The following is a 22674-nucleotide window of genomic DNA, read 5'->3' as shown; positions in this document are numbered from 1 at the left end:
TATCATCCATATAATTCCAAAATACTATAAAATGTATATTTTTATCATATTATTTTTTGTCTCACCCCAGCAGACTATAAGCTCCATGAGGGTAGTTATCTTTTTATGTCTTATTCACTGGTATATACAGAATTTGGGTACTCAATAAATACCAATCAAATTAATTGAGTGAACGGCCAGTAGGGACATCTACACAAGTAAAGCATGTCCAACCAACAGACAGGCAGGGAGTCCTCTGACAAGAGGGGGTTGTGGGCCCCAGTACGTAATTGACAAGCGTCACTTCATTTCATTGTAAGGAATGCAGAGATAAAATAGATACATATGTTAACACTCCCACTCCTGGTACCATGGTACCAGATGCATTTTATGGAACACAGGAACAACCCAGGCATCCCAACCGCTATGCGTCTTCTTTTCTAGTGTTAGGAAGATGGAAGAATTCAGGTTGCTGTCTTATGCTTTCAGACTGTAGAAACTTAAGGTGTTAATGTTTCCTAATGCCTTGGGCTATTACCCTGGTGGAGGTGGGAAAGTACACTCATTACATTCCTATACCTTCTTAGGTAACAGCTACAGCTCCTTGACAGAACTCAAGTTCAGGGTAGCTGCAACTGTGGTTCTTATCTTCTGTGTGAGTTTGTTACAAAGGAGAGGGTTGGAGTAACTTTTTGCTGTTCTATATACGAGTTTTAAGTGTTCCAAACACAAGCAAGGTAACTTAGGAAGAGAAAAAGATACTGAAGGAAACGAGCATTTCTTAAAAAGTCTCTGCCATGTACAATCCCAGCAGTAAGTGCTATCATTTAATATTTGCAATATGGTACAAAGGCAATGGCTGAATCCTGCTACCATCAAAACCATGGTAACACTACAAATATACATGCAACAAAACACTTACCTCTGCTAATCATTTCTGCTGCAAATTTACTCCGAAAAAGCTGTACAATTTTAATGATCCCTTATTTATAGGAACGATGCCAAGAAACACGGGACTAAATAAACCAGATCACTTTTACAAATTTAACACAATGTGTTTCTTTGTGAAGATCTAATGTTGGCCCTTTTATTGCCTTTAAAATGATCTCAATATTTGTGTCTACAATTGACTAAGGTAAGTAAAACGATGTCTATGAAGCATGAAAAAAAGAACCTCTTTAATTCCTACCATATAAATGATGGTTACATTAATATTCTATACTTTTGGCTCTGAACCATCTAATAGCTTTATTCTAGTACAACAATAAAAACTGTTAAGGGAAATGAGGAAATAGCATGGGAATTATTGCTCTTAGCATTTAATAGCGTATTGGAGTCTTGATGCTTGCTTGCATTTGCTTGGAATAAGTATCTAAGGGAAAATTAAGCCCTAAGCTGAAGCTACTATTTGAAATCCCAGAAAGGGCTCCTGGGAATAGTTTGGCTTTTTGTGACAATAGATTTTCTGATGAAGTACACCGTTCCCTAATGAAAAAGACCTGGCACAGCTTCATATGATAAAATTTGACCAATGTGAGGAGTGAGATGATCAGTTTGGGAATGAGTGTTTTAATAAAAGAAACATGAAATCGGCTGTGCTTTGGCAGGACATACCCCAAACCATCATGAGAGCTGTCGTCCTGGCCCACAGATGATCCCCACCATGCCACAACTGTGTGAGTTCCCACTGACATCACTGACAAAGCTGGCATGGAAACAAAGACATAATCCAAAAGCAGTCATTTTGGATTCTGCTTCGTTGGAGTCGTATGAAAAACAAACTAACTTCCCCGCCTCCCTCGACCCACCCCAAAAAAGGTACCACAGAATAGATTTGAGGCTCAGTTGAGCTACTGAAGATGTATATTTCTAGGCAAGCAGATAAACAGGGATATGAGAAATGAAATTTTAGAAAGGAAAAGGCAAGTGTTTTCAAATGATGAGGTCAAATGTGATAAATGTGAAAAAGGATGATACAATAAGAGGACTCTGAATTACTTGGGTTGAGATTGCCTGATACTTTAACTGTAGCAACAGGTTCAGGAGGGGTAACAGTTGCTTTTATCTACATTTTATAAAAAGATACCAATACAATAAGTTTCTCTCTATCAACAACGTTGAAGTTCACATATTCATTAATAAAAAAATAGCTTACATTACCCGCATAAATGCTTGATGTGTTCTACAGTTAGCTACTCTGCTGGACACTTGTATGCTTCCTGTAATCACATCAGAAGTTCCATTGGAAGAAAAATAGAATCTTGGTGGAGACTCTGCCTTTCTGTTCACATCCAAACTCATGTTATACAACAAAACTGCAAAAATATAGAGAATTGCAATTAATCTAATTACTGAAATACATCTATTGTTATTTTTGAAGTGATAATAGTCAAAGGTATATAGACTACTGGAAATAATATCTGGAATTCTCTTTATTAAACAGCTTTTTAAAGACTAACCTGAAATATGAAAGAGGGAACAATTAAAAATACAAATTTAAAAAATTGCTTTCATAAAGATTTATGAACTTTCCTCTAGGTTTCTATTAACAACATTAAGATCTTTAGTTATTTGCTTCATCCTCATATAAAAATTTCAAAAATATAAAAATTGTTGCTAATAAAAGTCTTGCATAAAGTTTCAGATTCCTTTGCGGTCCTTTTTTTCTCAGAACACTGACTAAGGAAGTATAGACACAGCACTTTGCTCAAATGTCACTTGGAATAATTCTATCTTATGTGGTTATATGACTAATTTTATATATGACTTTTTTATATTTTAGATTTGTTTCTGATTTAAAGGCTTTTTTTATACATGAAGTGCACACATGATTAAGTCAAATCTATATATATGGTTTTCTTAAAAATGTCATCTTTCTAGTCTTATGCCCTGATTATCTGTCCTTCCTCTATGCGTTATTGGTTTCTAGTTTGACCTTCCAGTGTTAATTTGTGCAATTTTTAAAAAATTCTCTCAATAAATATTCTAGCGGTTTGGCAGAGTTTATTTCAAATCTGATGTAGTCAATATTCATCTGCTCATGAAGATCTCCAAATTTGTAAAAAAAAAAAAAAAAAAAAAAGAAAAATCTTAAAAGCAAACAAAAACTTCCAAGGTAGATATTACCAAGAAAGTGAGAACCATTTCACGAATCTAAATGGGTTCTTTGCCATGCAAGCTAAATCTAATAGTCTGCTGAGGTATCACTCATCATATAGAGGCAATAATTCATAAGTGATAGTTTAAAGAATTTATGTAATTCTTGACATGTTCATTTATATTTTAGGAGTAACTTACACTTCTAGAAGAATTTTACCTACTTATTTCAAGGAAACATAAGCATAAAATCTACATTACTCTTTATACATTTCAAATAAATCCTTCAATCATCTTTTTAGTTGGAAAATAATGAAGTCCAAGCTAATCGGATTTCAAAATTATAATAACTGAGATTCAATACCTCAGAGAAATAGCACTGCAATTGAAATAGCTGTCTACAAGTTCATTGCCCTGAGTTCAGAAAAAGAGTAAATGAAAAAGAGGTGAAAAATAATCCACTATTAGTAAGAGTCACAATGTCCTGGTTTTATTAAACATGCTTGCCATGTGAATTATTTCTCCTGGGAGTCATTTTATGATAACTATAAGGTACGATTCTCTAATAATGTGATGATTATTTATGTGTTTCATATGTTTGTCTTCAACTATTTTTAAAAATATCTGGTCACAATTGAATTGTTAGTAGAGGAAACACTGGTTTTACATAAAAGGAAAGAGCCTCATCTACTCAGTGTGTGTCTTTCAGATTATCCATCAGCTTGTCTGTGTTAATGTGTAATTTACTCTGTGGTCAGGCTCTCAAACTGCCATTTTCCAATCCATAACTAGATGAAGGCTTGCCCACCCTCTTATTACTGTAGCTCTGGCCATGACTTTTCCAGGACACTATTAAAAATCAGTCTGATCTAAAGCAGAGATACCAGGCTCATTGTATACCTTTCAGATAAAGGCTCATTGTGTACCTAATGCATACTGAGACCTCTATTACATATCCATGGTATTATTTAATAAATATGTGGGCCCTTCACGATGTTTAGATAACAGCAGCCAGCAGGGTCATGAATACAATAAACTCTTGACAGGTCCTAATAGGGGATCATAAACGTTGTGAATTATTAATCTCTAAATGATATGCCCAGATATGCTCTTCTCCTACCACAGGCTCGTTTCACTAGTAGTTATTCTTATATTAGCCTAAATAAAACATAATTAGGAACATTAATCTGCTAGCAAAAATACTTATAAAGTCACATATACATGATTGGAGATTCCCCACCACAATGTTGGATGAGCTATATCAGTGATACTTTCTCCACAGCAGATAACTGAGAGTTGTCTATACACAGGGAACTAGGTAACGGTTCTTAGGATCTTGTAGTCGCAGTAAATTATTAACAGGCGTATTATTTATAGAAATCAGAATCAAGTCTAGCTTCTTCAATTTTTTTAATATTTATTTTTATGGTTATTATTTTTTTGAGACAGGGTCTCATTCCATTGCCCAGGCTGGAATGCAGTGGTGTGATGACAGCTCGCTGTAGCCTGGACCTCCTGGGCTCAAGCCTCAGCCTCCTCAAGTGCTGGGATTATAGACATGAGCTACCATGACTGGCTTTCTTCAATTATTGACATTGGATAAAATGTCAATTGACATTTTATCCAATGTCAAGAAGAAAGAGATTTCACAGGTTAAGCTCAGTTGGTTTACCTTAAACTAATATAGCAAGTGATACTATGTCCTTTGCTTCTCATAATCTCTAAACAACTACAGACTTCTAATGTGCCCGACTCACTGGTTAGAACAACGCAAGAATCTGGAAGATGGAGAGGAAAAGCACGCATCTCCCGGGAAGAGAAGGTAGCTTCTCTCCCCTGCTCTAAAGATCTCCACGGTGAAAACCGGTGAGGGCTCCCAGCAGAATTGTGGGATTGGTTAATGAACCGCACCCCATCAAGCATTAATATTGTAGCGCATACTCACCAATGTAACCTGGAACTTCCTTGCCCTTATATGAGAAACAAAGTGTTAGATCCATGCACACAGAAGGCCATCCATTTTCAACACAGTCAAATTTCGTTCTATTTACTGACTCAGGGTGGCTTAAAGAAGCTTCAACAATTACTACAGGTCTTGTCCTGAGAAGGAAATAAAATTAGCAATGTTAATTGCAGAATTATTTTTCCTTAAGAAGACAAGTGCATATTTTCAGTTTACATTGACCAAGTAATTTCATGAGTCTTATTATGTGTGTACATACTAATTACGTATCTGTGCACAGGGCAAAATAACTTTTTATTTAAATGTCTAAAAATATTGACTTTGATGATTTAATTATGTCTCTGTAAGGTGAAAAAAATACCTCAAATTCAATAATTAAACTTCAGAATACCAAAAGAGCATCATGAGGTCACTACCACTGCTGATTTTAAACACTGCCTCCCATCATTTTACAGTTAAACCAAATTTCCATTAAGCAGTGAAATAGATCAATCTTACCTTAGCAACACAGCAGAATCAGACCGAAAAGCACCAACTGCTACATCTGGAGGATCAAAAACAACACAGATTAATGATCATCATTAGTCAAAGAGAATTACTTTTCAGCCATAAATACTTAACTATGCATCACCTTTGACTACCTAAAAACGCTATTTATAGAAAATTAGAGAATATATGCTAACATCTTACGATTCATTCCACTTTTCTCTGAATCTATTCATGTACAACATTCATCCCATTATGATATATCATAAACTTTATGACAAAAACAACTTTACTAAAACAAAATTCAATTTTTGGACTAGAAACATTCACTCAAATTTCCTTTCTAAATAAAAATTTTGTTTCTTTTCCTCTTCATATATTTGATTTTCATGAATGCTTTCATTTTTTCAAAAACACAGACTATAACATTGAGTAACGAGCATTGTTAAGCTGAGGAATTACTTGATCATTTTAGGAATGAATTAAGGAGAACTTTAAAAATGAAGAAAAAATTATCAGTAAGATGAAGTCTTTCATACCAGTTTTATGTACTTGACTATAAAGCAGTATCTATAATAGAGCTCATTCCAATTTATAAATTATGATAAACTAGTTACTCACCTACATAGCCATTATTATCTGCATCAATTTGTCCTGATATAGACTGTCCAAACATACTTAATGATTTGCTGATCTGAAGTCCTTCAATTCTCTGAAAAATAGGAAAGTTGAGTGGGAAGTGGTTTTTGAATACTAATATACCAGAGAAGCAATAATTTAGCTAAATAATGAGCTTTCCCAGGCATGCCTTGGCACATCTACTAACAAAGTTGCATTTTAGTTAAATCAAATACTTCCAAGGGTGACAAAATTTTTCCAGCTTGAAATGAACAGGTGACATTTGTGACTAAAAAAATTTACTTTGCGAGCAAAGGGAAAATTATGCTGTACAGATTTTCTGAAATAGTCCTGATTACCTCTCAAGTCTTTATAGAGATGGGGGTCTCACTATGGCACCTGGGCTGGCCTTGAACTCCTGGGTTCAAGCAGTCTTCCCAGCTCAGCCTCCTGAATAGCTGAGATTACAGGTGTGTACCACCATGTCTGGCCTCCTTAGGTCTCTTCAGGCTCTGTATTGACTTCCTTGCCCAACATGAATAACTAAATAAGAATTTGTAAAACAAGATGTCTGTAATCACTTAGTGGAGCCTGCGACTGAGGCTTTTGATAAAAGCTGACTTTTTAACAAGAACAACCCTAGCCAGATACGTACTTTCTATTCCACATATCTAATTTCATGTTCACATGCGGGTTTATAAATATTAAGCTGATATTCGTAATAAGAAAATTAGTATTTTTTTTTACTAGACAAATACATTTCTTTTATATCAATTACAGAGAACCATTTGCACATTTTTGCCTAATCAAAAATAACTGTGCCAGCCAATATTTCCATGCAAATATCAAGGGAAAAACTTTTCTTCTCTGCATATGAATGTCATTTTTTTTTCTAGGCACTGAAATGCCATGATTTTTCAACATACAAAAGTGAAGTCAGAGTAAGATCCTGAGACATTATTAAAGTGCTATCATCTTACTACTCAACAGTGAAAAAAACCCAGAGAATCATATGTGTGTTTGATCTCCCTGTGCAATCTTCACAAAATATGGGGCTCTAGCCACAAGGCCAAGACACAGTTAATCAAATCCAAATGGGCATATTTTAGAATCATATGGCTATTACCTCAGAATACAATTTAATGAAATACAAAGAGAAATCTTTAAGGGGCTATAGACAAGCTAGGGTGGAAATGAACTACACAACTCTTATTTGTGGAAAAAGGGAGATTGAAGAGTTATTAATCCCTTAAAATAAGATCATTTGCCACTATAAACAGTGAAATAAAGTGTTAAGTATTTGAAAGAGAAAATTAAGAAAAATAAGTCCACATAAACCCTGGAAGTTTTAAGGATACGCATTATAACCAATGCTTCTTTGGAAATAGAATAGTATCTTACCTGTGAGAAGGTTGACGAGATCCCATCTGCACGGCCATTGTAAATGTAAATAGCACCTTGCAAGTCATCTTCTTGTGGAGCTCCGATAGCAACATCTATCCAATAATTTAAACAGTGGAAAAATAAATTCTTGATACAAAGAATGCAACTTCGAAAACTAACCTTACGAACCTTAATTCATATCACATAAGAAAACTCTCTTTTATGAAAAATAAGTCTTCTCAGGCAGAAAAAAAGAAAATATGATCATCGTCATATATATACAGGATTGCACACAATAGTTTGCACATGGAAGAAAGCAGAGTGGAAGCATCTGAGAGGCAGTGGAACAAAATGATTAGAGCATGGGCTCTACAGCCAGACCACTGGGGTCTGATCCGAGCTCTGCCACTGGGCACTGCCACACTAGGCTGGGCCCATTTCTTAATCTGTGTTTCAATTCCCTCACCTATATAATGGGATAATAATAAAAACCACTCTCAGCATAAAAGGATATAACTTATGTAAAGTGCTTAGAGCAGTGCCTTGCATGTAATAACTTCTCATAATCTATGAATATATATTTGATCATAAGAACTTTTATTTTGGGAGTCTAGACTTACCTTATTTGCAAAATGACTTTTAAATTAATTCCTATTCCAATGAAAATGATTAAGGTATCTGTTAGAGGTATCTGCACACACAGACACACAGGATTTCAGAAAAAGGATTTGTTCTGTAAAATAATGATTATATCACCTTTCTGTATTATCGATAATTATGTCAGACTATGATACCAAGGGAAAAAAAGATCTGATCAACTAATATAAGAAAACCTGAGTAAATGACATGGTTGCTTAAGTGCTATAAATATATAGCACAAAGGAGAAAAATAATATTCTACAGTTGCAAGAGCATTTCATTATTTTACCAAGTATTGTCTATTTATGCACATATTTATTTATATGCAATGGTTTATTACTTTAATAGAAACCTAAAGTAGTTTGTCTTCATGATATTACTTATTACCATCAAATTGAAAATCATTTTATCAACTATAGTGGTAATTTTTGGCTACTATTTCAATGAGGATAAAAATATCTCTCTGATATATAACTCCATGCTAAACAATGTAAAATTTTAAAAATGTAAAAGCTTTTCTATTTTCAGTTAAAAAGAAATGGTAGACACCTATATTTACTTTGTTTAGACATACTAAGGCTAGCCTCTTTTGACTTGTACAAAGTTTTTCAAACTTTCATATACAAATATGCCCACTCATTTATTCATTCATCGGACAGCTAGTGAGCACCTACTATATTCCAGGCAATTGCCAGGAGCTGGCAAAACAGGGCAGTATCACAAAACGAAACTCATTGTCTAGTGGGGAGGAATGGCAAGTAAGAATAGACTAATAACACAGCATAATATGAGGAGGAAGTGGTGGAAATTAGGAAAGGTTTCTCATAGAAGATGATGCCCAAGATAAGATTAAAGTATCCATAGGTCATAGACAGGTGAAGAAAAGGGGAAATGCAATTTAGAGACAGGGAAAAGCCTGTGCAAGAGCAGGGAAGCAACAGGCAGCATGGCACATGTGAAGAATGACAATTGGTTTGGAATAACTGGAGTCAGATTTGTGCAGAATATATACATACAGGAACAGAGGAGCAGGAATGGGAAGGAAGAGAAAGAGGAGGAGGAAGAGAAGAGGGACGTGAGAAGAAGGAGTGGGGAAAAGTATTTTATAGCCATTGAAGGGAAGACAGCAATTTCTTTAATCAGGGCTGGGTTTATACTTCTACCGCTGTGGTTAAATCTCTAGAATTTGCTATATATTGATTCTTCATAACACATGAAGAAAGTAACAAGCCTTGATTGTGAAGTGGTTGATGTAATTCTTACAGTATCTCTTATTAGCAAGAGTGATCTAGATTAAGGCAAATATTTAGGAAAAATACAGATGAGCCTTTTCAGCCAAAATACGAAAAAGGCCCAGATAAATTTTTTTCCATACAGAGGACACTTGGGTGTATTCAGTCTTTGACTATCACATATATAGATTCAAACTCTTTCTGGATTACACTTGGATCTGTTATATAATAAAGTTCTAGCTATCATTATTCAAATGAGAAAGATATGTTTTGAAATATATACAATAAATGTTTTCCAAGCCTATGCAACTTAATTTGGGACATAATATACAGAACATAGATATTTAATGATTGCTTTTACTTCATATCCGAACATTTTATTTCATTCTTTTAGTATAAATCAAAATTATTAGTATGTCAGCCAACACTTATGTTATGTTTACAATGTAGGCAGTGATAAGGGCTTTGTGCACATTTACCCAAGTAACTCTCACAACCACTATATTAAATAAATACTCTGACTCCAACTTTACAGATGAGGAAACTGAGGCACAGGGTATAACCTGCTCAAGGTGACAGAGCCAGGATATTGTGGAGCTGGGATTTAAACCCTGCAGCCTGGCCCCAGATCCTGTGCTATTCCCATGCTCTATAAACTCATTAACAACAGAGGTCATACCCCCAAATTTCCCTTCCTAATACCGATTCCTGTTCTGTGTCAAAGAGGTTCTCTCTCTCTGTCACACACACACACACACACACACACACATTCACACACATACACACACTATTCAGCCATAAAAAAAAAAAATGAAATCATGTATTCTGCAGCAACAGGGATGGAACTGGTGGGGGATGTCATTATCTTAAGTGAAACGAGCCAGGCATAGCAATTAAAATAACACATGCTCTTACTCATAAATCAGTGCTTTAAAAATGTGTTCACATGGATGTATAAAGTAGAATTAAAGGAGGAGACCACCCCTCATATTGTCTTATGCCCAATTTCTGCCTCCAAAGAAAGAAAAAGGAAAAACTAAAAGGCAGAAATGAAATCCACAAGCAGACAGCCCGGCGCCACACCCTGGGCCTGGTAGTTAAAGATCGACCCCGACCTAGTCGGTTATGTTATCTATGGATTACAGACATTGTATAGAAAAGCACTGTGAAAATCCCTATCCTGTTTTGTTCCAATCTAATTACCGGTGCATGCAGCCCCCAGTCGCATACCCCCTGCTTGCTCAATTGATCACAACCCTCTCACGTGCACCCCCTTAGATTTGTGAGCCCTTAAAAGGGACAGAATTGCTCACTCGGGGAGCTCAGCTCTTGAGACAGGAGGCTTGACGATGCCCCTGGCCGAATAAACACCTTCCTTCTTTAACTCGGTGTCTGGGGCTCATCTTGCTACATTTCGATAGACAATGAATTCTCAGAAGGGAAAGAGGTTGTGGGGGGTGGATGATGAGAAATTACTTAATGGGTAAAAATGTATGTTATTTGGATGACGGATACCCACAAGCTCTGACTTGATCACTATGTAATTGATGCATGTAACAAAATTTCACTTGTACCCTATAAACAAATAAAACAGAAGTGCTCACTTAGTGATTTGATGATATATCAATATTTCAGGTGCACACAAAATAGTACAGCTTGTAATTTACAATTGTAGAACTTACTATGGTTCTGCTCTAAAAATATTAAAACATATAGTCTAAAATTAAGATAATAAGGCTCAAGGTGAAAAAAAACTAAACCGATAAATAGTGGTCTTGTCAAGTCTATTTTACATATGAAATAAAAAATGCGATCTGCTGTTGGTCATGTCAGGTATATTAGTCTGTCTGACCAATTTTTTCATGCTTTTGATGAGTTTTACACTAAACTTTTGCCAAATCAATTGGTCATGTTTTTAGAAAATGGCTTGTGTTGCTTTTCTAAGGACACAGGAAATAGTCTGATTTTTTTTTTCCATTTGAGAACAATTGAAAAGTGATACGACAAATGCCAAGGTAACTTAGGTTTGCTACGCAAATTACCACAAAATTTGCATAATAAAAAGACATTAGGTGTGATTTGCATCCAATGTTGGAGTCTCTTTCTACATAATCCTACGCTTCTTGCCATGAACACAAAGTGTCTTTACCCATCCACCCCAGAAAAATAAAATAAGAGAAGATGGGGCAAAGTAATAAAGAAATACATAAAGAAAAATACCTTGTAAATTCCTGCTGCCTCATGCAGGCAGACATGGTGGAATGGAATAAAAGACCTCAGCCAAGAACTAGGACACACTGCCCCTGTTTCCACATCAGCAATGGTCTTGCTAATATATTGAAAATGCCTACTCATGGACAAAATAGAAGATAAAATCAGAACTGGAGGCCGGGTACAGTGGCTTATGCCTGTAATCCCAGCACTTTGGGAGGCCGAGGCGGGTGGATCACAAGGTCAGGAGATAGAGACCATCCTGGTTAACACAGTGAAACCCTGTCTCTACTAAAAACACAAAAAAATTAGCCAGGTGTGGTGGCAGGTGCCTGTAGTCCCAGCTACTTGGGAGGCTGAGGCAGGAGAATGGCGTGAACCCGGGAGTTGGAGCTTGCAGTGAGCCGAGATCATGCCACTGCACTCTGGCCTGGGTGACACAGTGAGACTCCGTCTCAAAAAAAAAAAAAAAAGAACTGGACCAAGTAGAAAAAGATATACGGCATTATAAACACTCATTGAAGTGTTAATGTAGCCACTAAATGTAAATATGTGGTGAATTATAAATGACATTATAAATAGCACAAAAATATGCAAGAATATTTTCAAAAATCATTTGCATAATAACCTTCCAGACATAAAGGTATTACCTTTAGGAGTGGGGTACTGAGGGATTTCAGTGAGACAAGAGCTGTGTGAAGCCCAGGGTCTCATATACAAATTGAGAGACTGCACTGTCCCCTGAAAGTCGCCTCCGAAGTCCTCTTCCTAAATCTCATCGACAGAACACTCTCTGTCTGTCCTTCACACCACTGGAAAATTACTTGGGCTTTTTCCAGGTACTAGAGTAATTTTGATAAGGGAATTTGCCTATTGCTCATGACAGTTTTACAGCTCTAACTATAACAATAATTCAAATTTGTCATCGATATTTTGATGCCACAAAAATAATTTCTCATGTGTACATACATATATTTTTCACATTCAAAAGAGTAAAAATAGTGAATGGTCTTCTTTAAATGTGCCAATTAAAACAAGACAGAGAAATCATAGACAAAGTGTTTTACTAAACAGTGATTTTGTGTTTTTAAGAATTGGGTTGTCTCATACAACACACGTGACAAATGAAAATGCATAAACATGGTTTTATCCATAGGTCTTTATTAGGTAGACCCCTTAAACTTGCCACTAAATAAGGCTTATGTTTTCAAGTATTAATTTTATTTTCTACTTGATGGTAGAACTATAAAAAACGGTGCCACTATTTTCTTCATTTTCATTTATTATGGCACATATTCTGTACCTGGTATGGTACATCTGACCCAAAATAAATGTTCAATAAATATCACAGAATTGCTGGTTACTTATGAGATGTAACATCAAGCATAATAAAACTTTATTTTTTTAATCAAATCAGGCTGTTAATAAAAAGATAAATAACAATTTCTTATTGCTGTACATTAAAACTGCACACTTCTGAATGGAGAGATCAGTTATCAGTGAATTGGTTTTCTATGACACTGGATGGCTGCATAGGAGCAGCGCTGACCTGAATTTATACAAACTCTCAAGAGATGCGAACTCAGTGTGACGAGTGACGGCAGCAGTGGCTAATACAGGAGTGCAAACCAGGTGTCCTGCCCCCTTTCTAGGAAGGGCATAAAATACAACATGATCCCTCTTACAGCTCCAATTAAACAAAATAGTCACAACACCTTCCCTCACCTCTGTCCGGGATGAGGTTATTTATGAAAATGAGCCAGTGCCCAACCTGGGGTCCTGGGCGGGTAAGGGAAGTAGGGGGAAGCTAGTGATGGGTGGGGTACAGAGAGGCTCCCCTCCATAAATGTTTTTTAAAAAAATTATGTGTAATCATAATAACCAAAAGTATATACACATATTTTTTTCTTTCAGTTTTTAAATAGTAAACAAAAAGTCCAGAACAGTAATACTTGTATAACAAGTTACTCTATTTTACGTTTAAGAAGGTTCACTGGAAGCATGTATTCAATAACTGACTTTTTGTATAGAATAATGCATTTTATATATTTAAAGTAGATTGTGGTATCTAGGTACAAGAAGACATTAAGGAGATGAGAATTTAAAGTACCCCATCACTTTAATCTCTGAAAAAGCTTTAGCATAAAATTCCCATATGCTAATTGCCAATGGCCTTATCAAGAAGACAATTATGAACTCTAAAAATAAGTATCAAATACTTATGTGCTGAACTCCAGGAAATTGCACACTCTCCTCTTAAACCTATTCATCATTTTACGCACAGTTTTAACAGACTCAGTTACTTACCACTTAGAACTAGATTGATAAAAGCAAATTTTTAACAGGGAATGCTAGTACATGCAGGGATTTCAACAACAAGACTGACATCCATGGCAATATGCACAGTTATCACACTACCATCTATTCAATTAGTAAAAACTTCAATATCAGTGGGTAAACAGCCACTGTCCCCAGGCTTCCCAGTGGCCTGCTCAGAATCTCTTCTCGAATTCCCCAGATCCTCCCACAACATAGCTATAGGGAATGCCTGGCAGAGCAGGGGCTTCCAGAACCCTGCTCCAGCTCCACAGCCAGCCTCTGGTGGCTTTGGTCAGTGTCTTTATTGTACTGCTAGTTAAATACCGTGGTCCAATGAGTCTACGATACACATTTCCTGCCCATATTTTATTATTTCTGAAATCAGGATCTTCCTTAACAGAAAAATGGTGGGTGTAACAGCTTAATAGGTAGCTTTTAGGGACACATAAATAATAATGCAGTTTCTAATCAATGGTGCCTTAGAATCACTGAAATAAGGTATTTTGAATATCATCCATTATTAACATGGTAAAGATCAATGGGTGACAATTGAGGAGAAGTCATACATAATACTAAAGAAAAGAAAAAACTTAGCATGTCATTCTGGCTCCATTTTCTATAGGAAGGTAAACAATACAAAACTTTAATCATATTTTCTTCCATAAACCATTTTAAAAGCAGAAATCAAGCACCAAATTGGTAATTTTAATTACCTTCAAAGCCATCATTGTCAATGTCGCCAAGATTAACTATGGATTCCCCAAATCTTGCAGCATATTTGTCACTTCCAACAAGGTTTGTTTCCATTGCATTCATTACTGCTCCCTAGATAGCAAGGGAGAGAAAAGGTGTCATTATAACACTCCCTGACAACTTTACACGATTTACTGTTGTAATTGGATATGGATTTTTTCTAATGTGTCAAACAAGTTGGACAAACTACAGACTGAGCTTTAGTACACACATCTCAGTTCAATTCAATAAATATTTATTGAGTCTGTCAACACCTAATAGTATGATTAGAGCTCAGAGGACATAAAAAATTGTCAAACTCATGATCTCTAGCTTTGAAAATCCAATAAATCATTTTGATAATTCAATTTAGCAAATATTTATTGAGCCTTTACTAAAGACAACACACTGTGCAAAGAGTGAAAAGGTGAAAGGGGGCAAGGCAGTGTGTGTATAAAACACATTCCCTTTCTTCAATAAGCCCACAGTTATAGGAAAGGCTTAACACAAACATATAAATGACTGAGAAGGAGAAACTCCTTTACAATATCGAGATGCAAAAAAAAAAAATCTAATTATAACAGAAGAGATTTCATAAACGAAATGGCATGCCAGGTGGCTATTGAAGGATAAGCATAATTTTGATATACAGAAAAAACTAGCAGCAAAACAAATTCCAAAGAATTTGGCTCTAATGAATGGTATGTATAATGAATGAGACAAAAATGTCAGACTGCAGTCTTATAGTGTAGTGTCTTGATTATCGAGGAAAATTTACTCTTAATTTAGGGAACAATACTAAACACTGAAGGTTTCTGAGTTGAGGAGTGACATGATAGAAGCTGGCCTTTGGAACCAGCAGCAGTGGAGCATAGATTAGTCAACTGATAACTAGGAAGGAGGAAGATGAGTTACTACAATAAGACATTCAATAATGTAATAATTAGCTGTTGCAATAACAGCTACCAGTTCTCTTCGCAAACTTTGATCATGTCAGTCTTTTGTATTAAAAAGAAAAAAAGGCCATGTCCTTTATTCTTCTCAAATCTACTTGGCACTCCTTAAGCATACACACGCTCTTTGTCAAGTGTCTTCACTTGTGAATTTTCCAATAGAAAAATTCCGATTTTTGTCTTTCTCAAACACTACTTCCTTTGAAAAAGCTTCTTGACCCAAAGGGAATCACTTATTCCACTTTGTATGTACTTATAACGTGCCATGTACCATGTCGTAGTCAAATGTTTACTTCCATTGGTGTCTTCACAAGATCCTGAAGTCCTGGGGTCAGCTCTAAGATTATTAGCTCTTTTTATAGTCCTGGTTACATTTCAGATACTCACTAAATGTCATTTATTTTATTTTAAATGAACTAAGATGACTGGGAATCATCTTTATAAATATAATCACTGACGCCGAAGCAGTGAATGATTGATTCAAAGGAGTCAGGGATAAAACAGCTTGGCCCCTGGGCAAATGTCTAAATTAAGGAGCTGAAGGGTGAAAAGGCTCCAGGGAGAACAGACAAGGTATAGACTTAAGACAATGCAATGGCTCTGAAGTTCTGGAAGGAGAGTTTCAATAGGAAGAGGTGATCACTCTTCTTCAAGTATTTCCTAGTCACAGAGAGTGGTGACTGAGAGTTCGCTAGGAACCCCTGAGAGCTATTTTAGTACAAGTAGGTAGAAGCCAGAGTCACTCAAGTATCATTCTTTCTTGAGTTCATTCAAAAACAATTTCACCTACTTGTCTAGGACTCTTCCAAGCCCTGATGAAACTGCGGTAAACAAGACAGACAATCTCTCTCCATAAGGCATCTGTACTACAGTAGAACAGACAATACCAAATCAAATCAATGTAAATAAATGCCACTTAGTGGTTAGTGCCATTTCAGAGAGTTGAGAAATGAGAGAGGTCAGATGGAACAAAGGAAGACTAATCTACATCAGAGGACTTAAAAGCTGGAATCAATTATTAAATTAATCCAAGTGTTTCTAAGAGTAGTGCCTCGGGGTAGGCATAAGGGAAGAACAGGAGGGTAGCCAAGTGGGTAGAAGGGTTTATCTGTTTTTTCTTAATGAGATTAAGATTTCATTGGGGGAAAAATGATTCTATATTGCTTTACTTTAGGTATACATGCAGATGTTTAGTCGTAAAGAGGAAAATAAGAGAAATTTGCAGCATGAGGATGTAGCAAGTACAAAGACCACTATTTTTGGAGATAGAAAGGGAAGAAAATTATCTGATATCACTATTAATGAGATTTAATGATCACTGTGTAGATAATTTGCTTTTACTATTAAATGTAGGTTAAATACAGTCTAGGAAATACCAGAGCATAAATAACTTCCCTGCTCTATATTTTAAGCTTAGAGAATCTTCCATTTATAAGACTAGATGTTTTCTTCCTTAAATTGTAGAGTTTAGTCTGATGCTTAATATAAGAACTTGCTAAATGCTCTGAAACCATTGACTGAACATAGTTACAAATACTTTCTTGAAACAGAGTCCACTTTGTTGAATCCTGACTGAAAAATGCTATGCCATTAGAAATGAACTGGTCTTCTCACAAGGCCACTCTTGTTTTCAAATCAAAGAACAGGCCAAGAAGATCTCATTAAGACTCTATCAATTTTTTGTTTTGACTTAACGTCAAGAATCTAGGCTGGCAAGATAAGGCCAGAAGTCTTTGAATTATCAAGTGGTCAGTTTCTACCACAAATTATCACTAATAATTTAAAATCGAATCATAATGATTACCTATTTATACAATTGATATATCCACTGTGGAATAAACTGTGCCAGTTTTATATTCTTCTCAAGAGCATAATATATATGAATTATGAAAATTAATGTTTTAACAAAACACATCTTGTTTCTAATTGTTTTCAAATTAAGAAATTAAAAATACTTAATTCTTCATCTTCTAGTCCTAGTAATATTTTATAATTTATATAAGGACCTTAACTAGAACTATTAAGAAATCTACATTTTGAAGGAGGTATAAAAATTATTCTTTCAAATTAGATTAGTATCAACCTAAAACTGAAAGAAATTTCAGCTACCAGAGTGAACACATACAAGCTGTGAACAGAGAAACTCCTTGACAAACTATTTCATAGATTGTTCTGGAATATCAAAATGGGAAACTTTCCCATTCATCATCATATTCCATTTCATTTTTAGAGCATCAGTACAGTATTAGAATTTTAACTTTCGTCAGTAAAAGACACCTGAAAACAATCTCAGATCTCTGGAATAAGACCAATTTGAGTTTTGATCATAATCCCATAAATAGCTTCCAGTTGGGGCACTTGGACATACCGAGCCAGAGTTGATGTACACAAACACTCTTCCTTCCTCTCTGATGGTGCTCTGCATGGGTGCTCCCACGAGCAGATCTGAGAAGCCATCTGCATTGAGGTCCACAGCACAGACAGAAGCTCCAAAGTACGATCCAAGCTGTCCCAAAACAAACCAGATCCACTCATTAAGAAAAAAGCAGGGTTACTCGCAAAAGCCCACAGAGATACTAAAGGTGGAGACATATTACCTTTTTACCTTTCATTTCATGTAAGATATTTAGTTCTTTTTCATCAATGCTGAATATATATGCCTGTAATTGGGGAAAAAAATTAGAAAAGTTTTTAGGAATAACATATATTTGTTAAAACTCCACTCATTTCTGTTTGATCAAAACGTGAATTTTTACAACTTGCAGTTAATTGCTCAAATATAAAAATAAATCCTTTTAAGAGTGACACAAAAGGGCTTGGGATCCACTGTTACATTAATATGCCTTACTTGCAAAAGTACTTTCTCAGGAATTATCTTATTGATCCTATAGAGGGGGCACAGGAAGTGTTGTTTGCCTCACTTTTCAAAAGTAAGGCTCAGAAAAGCTGAGTGACCAATGTTCACATAGCAACACAGCAAAAACTAAAACCAGAAATAATATTTCCTTCTTTCTAGTCTTACTACAAAATATGTAGTTACCTCAACTTCTTTTCAGCTGTGAAACTGTTCACCATATACTCCCTGGACATTTTTAGATAGGTCTATCTTATAATTTTCTTAAAGGAAACAAAGTCTCATTTGACTTTTGTAATTTTTCAGAAAGTTTTTGCTAAATTTCTTCTAAAACCATAACATCTTTCACCAATTCTACTAAATGTAATAACCTGTTCATCATTTCTAATCTTTCTTTCCTTACAACGTTCGCAGTTTCTCCTTTAGTATCTTATTCATGCAATGTATTTGAACCTTTGTGAAGAAATAAATATAAAAATGTAATTCTTACTTTACCAATCTGCTCATGTTGAGGAGCTCCTCCGACTACTTCGGTAGTGTGCTGACTCCGAAAATGACCAGCTCCAACTGAGTATCCTTTAAGAAGAGGGAGAAAGTATGACAGTCCTGGGTAAAGTACATCATATGGCAATATGGGTAAAATAGATCATAAAATTAAATGATACTGAATTCAAAATGACTACATTAAGCAGTTAAGAATATTTAGCATAGAGATACTCAAAATTGGTCATTCATTATGTTTTATGCAATTTTGATATGTGTTACAAAACCGCAGTCATACGGTTTGTATTTCCGAGTCCTAGAAATTGAAAATAGCATCTTTACGTCTGGTGCAGTATAATCAGTTTCCAGGATTACAACAGACATATTTTAGAGTATATTAAATATAAAATCTCAATTGGAAATGAAAACTTTAAACTTTAAATAAAAATCCTGCTAAAGTTCAACTTTTTTTGCCACCAAATCTTTATTTTGTGATGACTTTTTGATGACAAAAAATTGTTTGTATTTTATGTGATAAAAGGCATATCAAGTTATATTTCTTGAACTATTTCAAAGTATCCTTTAATCATAAACAAGAAAACATTGAATTGTAACAAATTCTTCTACTTGAAATTTTTTCTGTTTGAGTAGAAAGAAAGAGTGCTTGTTTTATAATTATTTCTGAGTGTAAGATGCTCACATTTGACACACATACAGTTTAAACAAACCTGGATTTTCTGAAAATCTACAGGAAAAGCATTCATTTTCTTGTAATGGACATTAATGCCAGAAAACTTTGCATTTCTGTTGAAATGCAGATGATGAAGTATCCTACTATTGACTTATGAGATGACAGTGAGGAGGAGGAAGGTGATAAAAATAGTTAAGCTCTGGGAAATATTCTAAGAACTTATGAGGTGAAGGTCAGTGAGCTGTTTTTAGACCCATATGCTTCATGGAGCCCCTCATCCGGAATGTGGTGGACAGTACCACTGGCTTTCGGTTGGTGCTTAGGAAACTATACTTACTTACACAGATGTTTAAATGAGTTAATTCATGTAAAGTTCTCACAAAAAGTTCCTGAGATATGGGAGGCACTCAACAGAAACAACCTGTATAATCAGTTGACTACACAGAGATACAAACTTACTAGTGTTTCCTAAAGTGAACTACAAAGAGTAAACTAAACTAGGAGTTCTATTAAGAATTATATATTGATGATTTTAGTCACATGTGTAAATGTAAAATAGTGAGTTCACTGAAGTTTCATAAATCCTATCCTTAAGAGACAGTTTCTGAACTGCCTAATTATTACTGTAATTATAACTGGCCATTTAAATCTTTGGAAAATACATTTTCCTTATTTATAATTACAGTATTAGTAGTTGTAAGGCAGAGATCATTGAAGTTTGTCAATTTTTATAGTACCTAAATAACTTCCAAATTTTACTTGATTTTGTTTGTCTAAAAAAGCCTTGTATTTATTTGTAGTTATATTGTAGACAAAAAGAGAGCCAGTCCAATAAGATGATCCTGGAGCTCCCATCACAATTAAATCCTGTAAGAAAAAAAAAAACTATTATTATTTAAAGTTCAATCTCACCACCCCAAACCTCCTCTAGATACACGATAGTGAAGAGAACATACTTTTATAATAATAAATTCCCAAAGTAGGAATATTCCGTGAAGCTAAAACATACTAGGAAAAAAAAAAGCCAGAGAAGTTGGCTAATGGACTTCTAAAAGTGAAATCTCAGAGAAGAAACTCTGAAACTCTCATTTAATGCGTTTATCAGTGGATTTCAAAAGTTGAAGGGAGAAGTACTGAATGCTAGAGTAAGCTTTTGGGAGAAAGGCAATGTGGTTCCTATAAAGAAAATCGTATGTGGGTAATTCATTAGTGCTAATTATGGAGACAATCATGTGTTGCCAAAGAATAAAAAGTAGACTTAATTTATTTCTATTTGCAAAGAACCACTGACTAATTTTTCTAATAATGTTAGCTTAGGGAAAAAAAGTCCAATGGAATGTGGGGCATATTTTGTTATACAGAGGACTTTAGGAGAAGATTGGAATGAGCATGCCCTTGCCTGGTATAGTATGAACACTTGCAGCAATTAAATATCTTTAGCATATTTCTATACTCCTAAACAATCCTAAACTTAAAAAAGTCAACTTAAACTGAAGAAAGCATCTTCTTTGTAAGCATTTTAATATAACTGTTAATATTTGCAGACACTGTCAACCCCAAACTTGATATAGCGCCTGATCTTCATGCAGTCAAAAAACATTCCTGAATTCATAGTGTGTTTTTAAGAAAAACTGAGAGATTTGGGGTTGAGTACAACTGTGCCCTTTCATACATACCCTAGAATGTTAGAAAGAGAGTAAGAAATCTTGGGAATATTGTCTATCTGATTTAAGGGGATATTAAGTTCTTAAATTTCCCGATTATCATTATTTTAATGAAAAATATAGACTGATATGCTTCCTTTGCCCCTCAACTAGAAATTTAAAATAACATACTTGGGTTGATATTTTCAATACCTAAGTTAACAAGACAATTAATTGTAGCTACTTTTGATTTTCATTAAATTCTTGATGAAAGAAATATTCTTCAGTATAGATTTTAGTTCATCTTATGTAGTATAGCCATCTAAATATTGATATTTTATTGAAATACATGTGGAATTTTGAGTGGCAAAAATTAAGTTGTAATACTCAAATTTAAGAGACGTGATGAAGATGTTGCACAATTTTTACTTTAAAACATATCAGTCTTCCAAACCATGAGAAGAATTAAGACTCTATATGTAAACATTTATAGTAGCTATTTTTTGAGCAATTACCTTTGTGTAAAAACTAGATATTCCAGCTTGACATGATGCAAAATTTTCTCCAAATTTTTTCACATAATCTAAAATGAAATATTAAAACAACTCAGAATTTTATCTTAAAATAAAGATATAATCTCCATAATTTGTTTCTTGAATAAATCCTTACAAAAACATCCTTTAAGGTCTATAGTTTGTACTTTTTAAAAATAAAAACCAGTAACCTTGATATAACAAATCCCTTCCATATTAATATTCAAAATATCCCTATGAAATGGCAATAAAAATATCTCCCTCTGCTTCTTCTTCATAGGAAGCACACACAGCATATACTCAAAAAATTTTTGTCAAATGAGTAAGAAAGAGGTAGGATTTGTGATTTTGAGTCCATGTTTTCTTTTTACTGTATATATTTAAGGTGTATAACATCAGGTTTGATATACATGTATATATAGTGAAACAGTTACTACACTTAACATACATACCTCCTCACAGTCATCTTTTTTGTGCATTTAGAGTGAAATCTACTCTCTTGGCAAATTTCCAGTGCACAATTATTAACTCCAGTCCTCATGCTGTACATTAGATCTCTAGACTTATTCATCCTACACAAATGCAGCTTTGTACACTTTCATCAACATCTCCCCATTCCTAACCCTCTCTCTGCTCACCCTCTTCTCTATGTATTTGACTTTTTTATATTCCACAGATAGGTGAGATCATACGATATTTGTCTTTCTGGGCCTAGCTTATTTCACTTAAAATAATGTCCTTCAGGGTCATCCATGTTGTCACAAAAGTCAGGATTTCCTCTTTTAAAGGCTGAATAATACTCCATTGTATATGTTTAGGTATATATGTGTGTATATATATATATATACCTCACACAATT

The 22674-nt window shown here is 34.8% G+C and overlaps 1 protein-coding gene across 1 annotated transcript in view; it reads right to left on the bottom strand.

The window, feature by feature from the left end:
• Positions 1–22674, bottom strand: part of ITGA4 (integrin subunit alpha 4) — an 85760-nt gene that overhangs the window by 36642 nt on the left and 26444 nt on the right. Inside the window, exons 5-15 of the mRNA XM_003253800.4 lie at positions 21798–21865; positions 20377–20506; positions 18956–19041; positions 18209–18271; positions 17980–18117; positions 14640–14751; positions 7544–7638; positions 6146–6236; positions 5537–5582; positions 5021–5175; positions 2140–2294 (exon numbers count right to left, since the gene is read on the bottom strand). Coding sequence (XP_003253848.1) covers positions 2140–2294; positions 5021–5175; positions 5537–5582; positions 6146–6236; positions 7544–7638; positions 14640–14751; positions 17980–18117; positions 18209–18271; positions 18956–19041; positions 20377–20506; positions 21798–21865 — 1139 coding nt within the window. The remainder of the gene's footprint in view (positions 1–2139; positions 2295–5020; positions 5176–5536; positions 5583–6145; positions 6237–7543; positions 7639–14639; positions 14752–17979; positions 18118–18208; positions 18272–18955; positions 19042–20376; positions 20507–21797; positions 21866–22674) is intronic.

Source organism: Nomascus leucogenys, chromosome 22a (genome assembly GCF_006542625.1).
Source record: "Nomascus leucogenys isolate Asia chromosome 22a, Asia_NLE_v1, whole genome shotgun sequence".
Lineage (NCBI taxonomy): Eukaryota > Metazoa > Chordata > Mammalia > Primates > Hylobatidae > Nomascus > Nomascus leucogenys.
Note: the sequence above shows the minus strand (reverse complement) of the source record. Positions and strands in the feature narration are given on the sequence as shown.